The sequence below is a fragment of the Orbicella franksi genome, chromosome 5, assembly GCF_964199315.1.
Source record: "Orbicella franksi chromosome 5, jaOrbFran1.1, whole genome shotgun sequence".
Classification (NCBI taxonomy): domain Eukaryota; kingdom Metazoa; phylum Cnidaria; class Anthozoa; order Scleractinia; family Merulinidae; genus Orbicella; species Orbicella franksi.
In genome coordinates, this window is record NC_138149.1 from 27952828 (window position 1) to 27965377 (window position 12550).

The following is a 12550-nucleotide window of genomic DNA, read 5'->3' on the forward strand; positions in this document are numbered from 1 at the left end:
GAGAAGACTTGAATATAATCTTTGATCCTTATGGCAGATTCACCTCACGCGCACGAACAGAATATCGGTAGAAAAAGATTAAAATGAACAGATAAAGAAACTGTATTTTTTAAGCTGTCATATTAGCTTTGAAAAACGCCATAACAAGAAGCCAAACAATGAACGCGGCAGTGCCGGTTTTTTCGTCATTGAAACATGTACCACCATATGTGTACAGGCAAACCGTGATCTATCTTCGCTCTGAATTAGAAACCTAAGACCTAAGCAATCCACTGCTGCTAATTTCTGTCCACTAAAGGCCGTTAGTAAACATACGGCCAGCAAAAGGAAACAAACAAACAAACGATATAAAAACAAGTTCAGTTTGATCCATGCGCGTTATTTGAGGTGCCTTGTTAGAATTTATCTGCGCCAAGTCTCGCAAAATCAGCAGGGACAGGTCTGAAAGGCGGTCCTTCAGCTGCTTTCACTTTTCGGATAAAAACGTACCATCTTAGAGGCAGCTTTTTGTATTTTTTCTAGCGAATGCACATCAATTGCGACGCTTCAGCCGATCGTTCTAAATAACTAAACTTTTCGGGCTGTGTTCAGGGTAGTCTCCTCCGCAGCCGTTTTTGGGATGTCACGCAACGCTCCCCCCAAAGAAACGGCTGCTCACATCCAAACAACATTCCTTTCACGAAATTAGCCAATCACCGCTTCCGTTCCATTTTCAAGAACGTTTTCGCGCCAAATTCGCCCTTTGAAACTTGTCCAATCAGGGAATGTTTTTTATCTTTGTATCCCGTCGTGGGAGATGTCACAAAGAAACATACAGATTTCCGGCTTTTGTTTAGGGACGCCGAAAAATACCGGCGACGCTTGAACGAGCTTTCTATGTAGCTGAAGACTCTTCAAACTTCAAGTTAATTATTAGAAGCTTTCAACTCAAAAAATTACTGTCGAGAAGGAAGATATCTATTTTAACCTAATAAAGGAACCAGGAAATCAAGTAGCTTCGCTCGATTTGTTGGCATCGAGTTCTGAATGCCGCTCTTTCCGGCCTGATTACAATCTGTAGGAAGCGTTTGGCCCTTGATTGACGCTTACAATTTGACATTTCGAGAAAATATATATTGTCTCATTTATAGCTGAACATAGCGATGAGCACATGAAGCACTTGTACTTAGGACTTTCATTTACAATTTTTTTCGTCCGTCATGATCGTAACCTGCGAACACCGCCTATTTTTGGCGACGTGCCGCGTGAAACAAAAGCCAGAAATCCCTCGCGTGTTCGCACCGCAGACCTTTCCGCGCGAAAGCTTACGTCATTCACACTTTGCTATTATGTGATTGGTCTGTTCAACGGAGCGCAAACAAACCACAAACACAAAAGGAAAAGAATGTGGTTCGGATGTGAGCAGCCCTTTCTTTGGGGGGAGCGTTGCGTGACATCCCAAAAAATGGCTGCGGAGGAGACTATGTTCAGGGGCGACTCTTTTTCTACTTGGTGTTAGTGGCACGGAACTTGCTGCTGCCTTTGTGTTTTTATTTTTGAAATTCTATGAGAACAGGGCTGTACTCCTCTAAGGCTGTGGGTGTAATTCGTAAAAACACTGAGTCGAGTTCTTATAAATCGTTTTGAAATTCTTCGTTCCAGTTCAAATTTATGTCGTTGGCGCATGGGTGGGCACTTTATATGTAGACCGTGATGTAAGTAGTCTGAATTCCAGCCGTCTCTTCCCTTGAGCAGTTAAATGTTTATAAGGCAGACTAACGTAGCAGTGCATCATGAACGGCAAAAAGGTATCTTACATCATAGTCTGAATTTCAGCCGTCTCTTCCCTTCACCCCGCGCCCCACTCGCGGTAAAGGGAAGAGGCGTTAATCATTCAGGACTAATATTTGTTCATCTGCTTGTCACAATCTCAGTGGAACCCATTCAATTCACCCCATCCACTATCAAACTCGATGTGTACCCTTATTTGACAACTTCGTAAACCTTTACCAAGTAACGTCTAAACCACTTTACATTAATAAAGGTAAATATAAATCACTAAACAGCAGGGAAAGAGTCCCTATTTTAAAAGGCTAAGTGAGAAATGAATTCCGGGCACATTCATTGTACATTTTTTCACGGTCTACTAAGGCCAGTTAAATAATAAACACTATGCTGTCAAATGTATAATTTTTCACTCATTTTCGTTTTCTATACTAAGTTTAATTTGGCTCGACGGTTAAAATTAGACAGCGACACAACATTGTGTTTCACCAGGTGGTCCGTCGTATGAACCGTTTACTTCGAATTGAATGATTGGGTTTAATTGTTGTTGACATCGTGATGGTTTAACAAACGACGCTAAATTAGCTTAAATTAACATAGACATGCAACTGGGGGCTCCACGTTCTGAAATCACGCAAAGGTCACGGTGATAAAACATGCATTATGCTACGATCTGCTACAATAAAGACAAAGTGGGTCTTGAAATCTCTTTGTCTTCTGTGATGTCTCAGTAACGACTGCGGATTTTGATTTAATACCCCATTACTTTTTGTAGAATTAGAACGATTATATTATTTAGATAACATTACGTCAGTGTGAGGTTTGTTAAATCTTAAATTGGTAATTACCTTAATTTTCCAGCACGTTGGACGCCATGTTCACGCCGCCTCACATGCAAGATTCAATTTCTAATAAAACTGGGTCGTGCAGTCCCACGAGCGCTAGTTTCTTAACTACAAAACTGTTATCGAGTTCAACTTTGAACGTAAAATTAAGTTCATTTTATTGAAGCAATAAAGTTACAATGTTTCTGTGCATTTACTTTAGTCTATAACGGAGTTTATACGCAGTTATAACGCGTTCAGTTTAAAAGTAAAGCCTCTTCTGTCTTTGCTTATCAAGCAGATCTCTATTTTATTTTTATTTTTCTTACAGCAGCTGATGATTTGTCGGCAAATCGATTTCTAGCCAGGACGGATAATTATTGTGTATTTTGGCATCAATCAAATGCAACAGACCGTGACATCAGAGTTTTTAGGAGTTTGAAATGAAAATATGTAAGACATTTGTAAGAAAACTTTTTTTCATAACACGAGCAGTACCGGGGGACAAATCGGTTACGAGCCGGCAAACTACATTGATAACAATTATCAAATTATCGTGTAACTGCTGTGTACAAAAGAGTTTCTTTACTTTCAGCTTAAAACTGGAGTAATTAAGGCCAAAATCTTATTGGACATCATTAACACACATCACTGAAGGTATGAATCGAAGCTTCGCCTATTTTCAAATATTTGAAATGCGTAAACACAATTTTACCGATTGCCACTAGGTACGGTCCAGAAAGACTGACGGATGTGTTACAAATACAAAACACTATTTACGGTCACTTAAAGGATGTTTAAGGGCTGCGTGATTCCAATCATTTCAACGGTGTGTGGTCACTCCTCCCTTCCCAGAACGTTGTCCTGATAACGTGATCATCCAGCTGACTGATGCTCGACTGGCCTAGCAAATACTGCACGTTGAAATTTTTGCACGTTTTGTCATAAGTCAAAAGGTTGATCTTTTCATATCCGCCCACCTACTCTACCCTTCTAGTGACTTCATGTCGGGCGAGATGCACAGGGTTCCATGTAATTATCATATTAACCACCATCCGGTCCGAGATTACATACATGTATAGGCGTGCGGATACCTTTGGGAGCTGTGACCTACTTGCCCGAAAAATTTACGCAATGCCCGAATGCAAAAGTGTTGAAATCGGGATGCAAACGAACCCAAATAACATAAAAAACAAAAAATGTTCACAATTCCCACATCTAACGAAACTACTAAAAATAGTTATATTCAAAGCTTACACAATCAATCAATCATACTCTGTCAGCAGTTTCAATCCGAGTAAAATCTACAACTTGTTAATAGAAAAATTCTAAAAAAGGTAACTAACTAGAAACTTTATTAACGAGTTTTGGAAATCACGCAAACAGCATTATTTTTTAATGTTTTCTCTCAATTGTCGTTGTCCCAATCATAAGCGTTTTGCCCGCAGTCCCCCTTACCTCCACCCCCCCCCCCCCTCGCTCGTGCGCCTATGCATATATGATCCCGCCTTAAAATAACAGTAAATAGTAGGCGATGTAAGAAAAGACCGGCCGCCCACTCCACTCATAGGTTCAGCATGTTTGTTTTACTTTATTAAATCCTCATTCTTGAGATTCACAGTAGTTCTCTATAAGTTACATTTTTATTTCCATAGGTATCTTCAGTTACCGACAGAAACTAAAACTAGAATATATGCCGACCGTACACACAGGCGCCGCCGTATTCGGCTCAAGCCTTTCCAAAAAACCAAAACGGCAAAGAAACTCCATTTTTTCCAGTAACCCTGTTTGCTCAAGATTCACCTGGGTGTTCCACTGATCTGGGTGAAATGCTCTGAGGAACTGTTTCAAAACTAAATTTGAGCAGCAGTCTTAAGTACGCCTAACAAATAAGGGAAAATACAGGAGCCAACGTTTCGTGGACTACGTACCTGATCACCTGAGAACGTTCACGACAATCTCAAGGTTTAAAATATTCGTATTGTCTTTGAAAGTCAATTAAACCATTAGAGGAAAATCAATGAAACGTCTGAAACGTGGAGATGATACGATATTTTCTCTACGTAACCACGGTCCTGCCGCCGACGCAATGCAAAAGATAAGCGGTAGAGTTGGTTACGTTGAAATCCACGTAAATGCAGCTTAAAGTAAAAGAGGACAACGGCCTCGGGATATAGAAGCTTTACGATAGATAATAAACAGAGAAAGTAACCAGTTCAATTCCAGTGTACTGAGCAAAGAAATTGTTTCGTGCCCTGTTTGAATATTTACAATTAGATGTTGCCAAGCGTGCAAAGTAAAGAAAGAAGCCTTCTCAGAGCCGGAGGGTTTCAGCATTCTTCTAAAATAGTAACGCCTCTCTAAACAGAAAGCTACTTTGCGGCGTTTCTCAGTACACTCAGCGTGTTATATAGATTTTCCCCGAGACCTGACTGGCTCTCACGCTTAGTGCTTAAATGACAATATGATATAGTGCCTGTGCTGCTCTTCAAAGAGAGAAATATTCTTCAATTTTGTCTTTAAAATACTGAAATTGTATGGTTTGGAAACAAGAGTGTGGCAAATATGGACAACCCGTAGCGCATAAACAATGCGCGTGCCCTATTCTATGGTTCACAAATATTATCACTCACTCGTCTCCCCGCCCGAGACAACAGTGTTGTTATTTGGCAAGCCAAGGACTCCTTTATTTAACACCGCTTGCATAGAAAACTGATTATACAATCTTACTTATCTGTGACTAATCGACAGACAAACATCCCTCAGAAGAAAATAATCTGTGCCTGAGTCACTTCGCTGGTTCGCGTGAGTTATGTAAAGTTTCGTGACTTTCGATTCACGGCCTTGGAAAAAGTGGGTTAGTGGGCTGGAAAAACCAATTTCAACGTTATCCAATACACAAACTAAGTAAGAAACGAGATTGACTTAAAGAAACTCAAAACAATTTATTCTGTATTGATTGATTCTGTAGGAAACTTTGCATGGCTATTCAATCATTCAGTCAATGTTCTCGGCAAGAATGTTCACGCCATGCCTAAGGTGTGGTTTTACGGGGGTGTAGCAATGAAAAAGAAACAAATTGATATACCATCCTACGTGATTTGTTGTCTACGGCGTTTGAAATTTGATATCAACAGAGAAATCCGTAAAATTATTGTGACCCAAATGGACCAGATATGTTTGTTTTGCCACGGCTTTGTTTACTTTATGACCACGATCGAGTCCCAGTATTGGATGTTTAGCTAGCTTTATGCGCAACCTCTCTATTGACCTTCATTTTAAAAATACACCCTCTTCGTCGAACGATTTGTGAGGTAAAAAGTACTTAAGACCCTTAATTATTTTCGCCCACGTACCTATGTATGTGGGGGCTGGTGGGTCAGTTCTTCGTCGCGTCTCTTTGGTTTTAACATAGACTGATACTTTTTTCATTAGTAATCTATTTTATTTTAGCTACATGCAGGATGAAATTCTTTTCATTTTTAATCAATTACATGTGCAAGAGCGGTTAAAATAAATCGTACATACATTAAAACCTAACCGTATAAATAGACACGCTCTAAGCGTTAAGACCATCGTAACTTCGATCTAAAAGAACAAGCTTATTACAAAGAGGGCAACATGGATTTAACACATATCTTTCTAGTAAGTAAAATAAGCATCAATGACTAAGTCATTAGTTGCAACTTTTGATACTTTGATTAGGGATTCTTTTTATGTATGAAGTCGACGAAACTATCGTTTGATTTTGCCAGCATTGTATTTCATCCCCGTGTGCAATAGCTGTTTCGTTTTAAAAAAAGGATGTGCTTTAGCCTTCCTAATTTTACGACAGTATTTTCCCTGCACTACAAATGTCCTTGTCAAGCACATAAAAACTAAATATATATAGCAATGCTTTCTGAGGCTCTTCCAGTAGATATTAAAGTTCTGTTTCTTAATTTACTAGATTGTGAAAAAATCAAATTTGATGGTAATTAATTTTAATTGCAACCTCTTACTTGAAGAAAAGTAATCAATTTTATCCAGACATTGTTTCCACTGTACGCGTACTGTATGCAAAATCAACTAGCAAAACTGGCATCAGTTGATTGGTTACCTTGGTTACTGTACATGTTAATATATGGGGTGTATTTTTATATCCGTAGACCTTGGTAGTATTCTTGTTGGCCCATGTAGAAGTCGGATCAACGTTGCAACTATACAGACCACGCGCACGCCCTATGCAATCATATTTCAGACTAGAGCGGGATTGCAGCGGAGGAAATCTCCTTAAGATTCACATTGATAAATGTACCAACGGACAGTGTGAGGCAAAGTTAGATGGGGCGTCCACAAAAGAAAGTACAGCAAGTAAGTGTTGCTTTAATAATACCGTCCACGTTAACACAGGCTACGAAATTGTCGAGCGCTGATTGGTCAGATTGTAACATAGCTGAGGAAAATTACAGCAAGTTGAATTAAGTCCAGACTGAACGAATTGGGATGGATGCAAGGATCATTAGATTTAGTTTTCGCTGATTTGAGATTGCTTTGAGTTATACGCTACTGAGCTCCTATGAATTTGACAGCAAGATTAATTAAAATTTATCTGCTTTAAAAAAAGTAACGACCCGATCTCTGCTTTTGGAGAAGGAAGGAAGAGGGAGGGACTGAGGGAGGGACTGAGGGGGGCGTCGGTAAAATATTCTATTAAAATCACCAGACAGGGACCTTGGGCAGATAGGTTCACAGCAGAAATATTGAACAGGGAATTCAGAACCATTTCCGTTTATTGTATTTGCCTACTACAGAAATTTTGTCAGCTTTCAAGATTAAATTTGTTTCAGGTTTTCGCTAATAATGTATTTTTTTATTATTTTTTATAAGACTTTACGATCAAGACTATCAATGCTACAGGAAACAAGTGCATTGAGTTTGGTGGTCATAAATACACTTACGCACTAAAGGCGGTCGTCAACAGCAACAATGTTACTTTTATAAAGGTGAGCGTGACAAAAACTATTTTCAACTGATCATTTTTAAAGTGGTTTTCAAATGAGTGTCACAAAACTAGAGAAATCACTACGCTGAGCGAGTGCCTTCAAATACTCGCGCTACTTTGTCATACAATCAGTAGTAAGATCAAAAGGAATTGGCATTCACTCGATTACGTTTCCCGGGATTTATGATTGGTTTTCTGGATTGTCTGCGTCCTATGTAATTGGCCAGAATGGTTTATGATGATTATTAAAACTCAAAACAGAAGGCCAAACAATATACAGAAAACCTCACCGCAAAGTTACAAAACTCAAATCAAAATTCTACCTTTTCCTGGGTTAACTTAACCGGGCTCTGAACAATCCGGCCCAGGCGCAACGCTTTTAGGCTGGCCTAAATCTTTATATTATACGGGATGGTTTGTCCAAAATGGTTCCCCGCGAGGCTGAACTGACAAGAATTTGGGTACCTATAGGACTGAGTTGGCACTTTGTGACTGCATGAGATTTATCGAGTTGTATATTCATGTCAGTAAAGACGTGACAAACTGAAACAAAAAGAATACTAATAAAACTAAACGCTCTAAGAGCGTTTGCTCAGGCTTCGTACCGCAAGTAAGCGTATCGAACACAACAAAAACTTTACATTGTGCATCGCGTAGAATGCCTATTGTTCTCGGGACATTTACTTGCAGTCGAATAAAAACAAGAAGATCTGTTAGATCTTATAACCGCGCTTTTAAAATTTAACTGTTTTCTTAGTACTACAGTCGCAACGCAGTGCATATTCCAAAGCAATCTTTGATGATTCATTGATTACTGTAGACATCACAGCACTTGATCAACACAAACTCCATTATCGCACCATCAGTCGTAGCCGTTGTGACATCTCCGATGACGTAATAGTCTTAATCTGGAACTTTCTTCGGGATATGTATGGGCATGAAGATACGAACACTATTACAAACCGCTTTCTTTCTTTAAAGTCACGATTAAATTTAACTGTTTTTTTCCCTTGAGTTAAGGGTTAGCAAAGAAGTCACACGAGTCACATAATTCAAGAATTGCGTTATCTACGGCTATCTTTAGTACGGTGGTTATTTCCCTATCAATGACGTAATCTTTGCACGTTCTGACACGTTCTTTGCTTGGCTTGCAAATATTTAATTTTTCTTCCGATCTATGAACTCGCTGCGATGAAACAGTCAAAGGATTTACTTCATTTGCCTAAAACCGCAAGAAATACTGGCAAAATTACAAATAAATTAATGACCATCGCTTCTGCCGAAATAAACTTGCTAAGTAAACACGATCTTATTTGTCACGTAGCGAAAGTGAAAGCTGCAACGTCAGCGCATTCCATGGCTGACGTAATACCTTTTTTCACCGTATTTATTATTCCCTTTAAATCCAACGCTTTGATAAAAAAAAAGAAAATATATTTTACCCACAAAAAAGAAAACAATATCCGTAAAATTGTCCGTGTATTTATGTTTTAACAGCTTCTGGCGGAAAAACATCACACGTTGCGTGACTCAAAGTTTGGCCGAGCGGAGGTCTGCGTCTGGTCACCGACAAAAAAAAAAAAAATAAACCACGGGTAAACCTAGAACCGCGCTCGGCCCATGGCCGCGCGGTTAATTATAGGTCTGTAATATTAGCAGCGAAGCGTAAACAGGGACGCTCTGATTGGTCAAAGATCACGTACGCTTTCCTCCGAAGGGAATACTGCCTTAGCTCATTAACTTGTCAAGGCGGGGCTAAGAAACAAAGGCCTCGAAAGTTATTCTTTATTCTATTGTTTCCGATATCGCGTATTTCAAGCTGGCTATTTCAAGCGTTGGACTTGTAATGGATATTTGCATCCGATTTTTACCGTAGGCCATTACATGTATCCGGGTTTTTCGTACCAACGTCTTTTCGTACCACCCATTTTCGTACCACCTACATACACGTTCGTACATGTTCGTACCACATAAACATACATTCCAAATAGCACAGATTTAGACTATCTGATAGTCTAAATGAGATTTTAGATGTATAGCATGGTTTTTGTGTGATTTCTTTACGTAAAGGATATCACAGAAGAAGTTCCGGAGAATAATTATCCACGGAATAACACTCTTATTTTCACGCGAGCGAATTATTCTGTGACAAAAACTTCGAAGATTGTTGTCACACAATAACTCGTTCGCCTCTTCGAAATTTTTCAGTAATTGGCGATGTTTCCCTTACTTTATTCGCCTTGAAATCCCCTAAAACTTTGCTAGGAATAAAAAGAATTGTTTCTTTGCTAAAGATCTGGTCTTGAAAGCCGAGCTTCTCAAAAATATCTGACTGATGACACCAGTCTTCACGCTGTTGTTGTCACATAATAACTCGCTGGCCTCTTTGAAGTTTTTCAGTAATTGGCGATGTTTACCTTACTTTATTCGCCTTGAAATCCCCTAAAACTTTGCTAGGAATAAAAAGAATTGTTTCTTTGCTAAAGATCTGGTCTTGAAAGCCGAGTTTCTCAAAAAAATCTGACCGATTGACACGAGTCTTCACGCTGTTGTTGTCACATAATAACTCGCTGGCCTCTTTGAAGTTTTTCAGTAATTGGCGATGTTTACCTTACTTTATTCGCCTTGAAATCCCCTAAAACTTTGCTAGGAATAAAAAGAATTGTTTCTTTGCTAAAGATCTGGTCTTGAAAGCCGAGTTTCTCAAAAAAATCTGACCGATTGACACGAGTCTTCACGCTGTTGTTGACAATAACTTGCTCGCCTCTTTGAAGTTTTTCAGTAATTGGCGATGTTTACCTTACTTTATTCGCCTTGAAATCCCCTAAAACTTTGCTAGGAATAAAAAGAATTGTTTCTTTGCTAAAGATCTGGTCTTGAAAGCCGAGTTTCTCAAAAAAATCTGACCGATTGACACGAGTCTTCACGCTGTTGTTGACAATAACTTGCTCGCCTCTTTGAAGTTTTTCAGTAATTGGCGATGTTTACCTTACTTTATTCGCCTTGAAAATCCCCTAAAACTTTGCTAGGAATAAAAAGAATTGTTTCTTTGCTAAAGATCTGGTCTTGAAAGCCGAGTTTCTCAAAAAAATCTGACCGATTGACACGAGTCTTCACGCTGTTGTTGTCACACAATAACTCGCTGGCCTCTTTGAAGTTTTTTAAAAGTAATTGGCGATGTTTACTTTACTTTATTCGCCTTGAAATCCCCTAAAACTTTGATAGGAATAAAAATAATTGGTTCTTTCGTTTAAGCAAAACAACTGCGCGCTGGTCGGTTCCCGTGCTGTTCTCTTTGTCTGCGTATCACAAGCTTTTCGTTCGCCTTTCTTCCTTGAAGAGAAGACGTCTGCTACGCAGGATTACAAAAAATATTGTCTTACGCTATACATTGTCTACCTCTGTCCTCGCGCTTTATATGCCTTTGCATTTCTTTAGTAGGCCAAAGGTAAAATTCTCATTGGTTACTCACTGTATTTGTGTCAATTGCCTGTATTGCTGCTTCTTTCCCACTTCTGTGTAGTCATTTCCAGAGTGGGCTAGTCTTTGCCGCATCTTATTGTAGAGATCGGCCGCCTTTTCCTCCACAGTCTCGCGAAGGTTGCTATTCTCTTCTATGAGGTGAGCCAAGACGTCTTTTGGTGATTCCGCGATCTCCTCCGGTTTCACTCCCAGCTTAATCCACGTCTCCGCTCGCATCTCTTTCCGTTTCGTCGTGCTTTTGACGTGTTGCGTCTTTCTCCAAAACCGCCTGATGCTTTCGGCCAACGCTTTTCCTACGCGCTCTCCAGCAGATTCTGTCAATCGATAGCCAAGAGACAGAATACTTAATTGCAGAGGCGCAAACACTGTGTTCGGCTGTCCACAAACTTCTCTCCATCTCCAAAGAGCTTCGCCATTCAGTTGAAATTGAAATATGCCATTGCTTTCATTGACGAACGGAGGTACTATGTTGATCAGCAGGGGATGGATCGGGGTTTCGAAGAGCTCTGAAAAGAGCTCCCGATCACTTACGATTTCGCTTTCGTTGTTCATTGAGCAACAGGTTTTCGAATGAATCAGCTGCGCCGACAGCATACTTTTGAAATTCGCGGTAATGAATATTTCAGTTACAGTCAAGTGGTTTTCTTGAATGGGTATTGTTTAGTTTTGACAGCCATTGTTATACAGACGTGTGCTTAAGACAATAGCTCTTCCATCGAAGACGCGCCATTTTCAAATGCAACTCCAAAGAAGTTTTCAAACTCAAAAAGCTACAGGTTCCTGTGGACCGATTTTCAAATTTGAAACGGGTTTTGTTTCAGTAAAAAGCCATCTTTCATTTGCCGTGCGTGAAAATTAGGAAGGCCGGTTTAGATGGTCTGAAAATTGCTTCTGAAAACGGTCCCCATACAAAAGATGGCCAATTTTTGCCCATTTTCAAGAGCAAAAAGCTACTCCTTATACCTCATATATCAACTTACTTAACGGCTTAAATTGAAGATTCAACCTTCTTCTTCAAAAAGCCGCGCGTGAAAGTTGAAGTTTTAACTCCTGGTAACCAGAACAGTAAGTTTTATCAACGCTATTGGGCCAATTTGGACCCTTTCTTCTCTTAATCAGGGCATTTCACGACACGCAAACATTCAAATTTGCCGCTTCGCCGGTCATGAATAATTAATAATGTCCAGGCATTCTACCCGATGGTCTAGACATCCCGCAGCCGGGAGGAGTTTTCAGAAAACTAGTACTAGATACCCGGCAATCTGAAATTATTATAGAATTTCCGCGAAATAACTCATTACTTAGAATAGCAGAACTTTGTTTAGACATGCCAAGCGATTTCAGGTATTATTTTTGTAGTTGAGGAAATTTTCCAGCTTGGACGTACTATAAAATCTCGATTTTTGGACATTTTCTCCACTATGAAAATAATATTTTGTCAGAAATGCCAAGCAACTCTAAATAACGTTTTGTTTCAGTTGGGGACGAATTCTCC

General features: G+C 39.5%; 1 protein-coding gene across 1 annotated transcript; it reads right to left on the minus strand.

Moving 5' to 3' along the window:
- Positions 1-10716: 10716 nt before the first annotated feature.
- On the minus strand, positions 10717-12101 carry LOC145487664 (uncharacterized). The gene has a single exon (XM_081466482.1). It carries the CDS (start codon positions 11647-11649, stop codon positions 11041-11043), a length of 609 nt encoding a protein of 202 aa, XP_081322608.1. The 5' UTR covers positions 11650-12101; the 3' UTR covers positions 10717-11040.
- Between the last annotated feature and the right edge of the window lie 449 nt (positions 12102-12550).

What these genes read in the sequence shown, in the direction of transcription:
- LOC145487664 (XM_081466482.1), bottom strand. Translation starts at nt 11,649, where the DNA reads ATGCTGTCGGCGCAGCTGATTCATTCGAAAACCTGTTGCTCAATGAAC.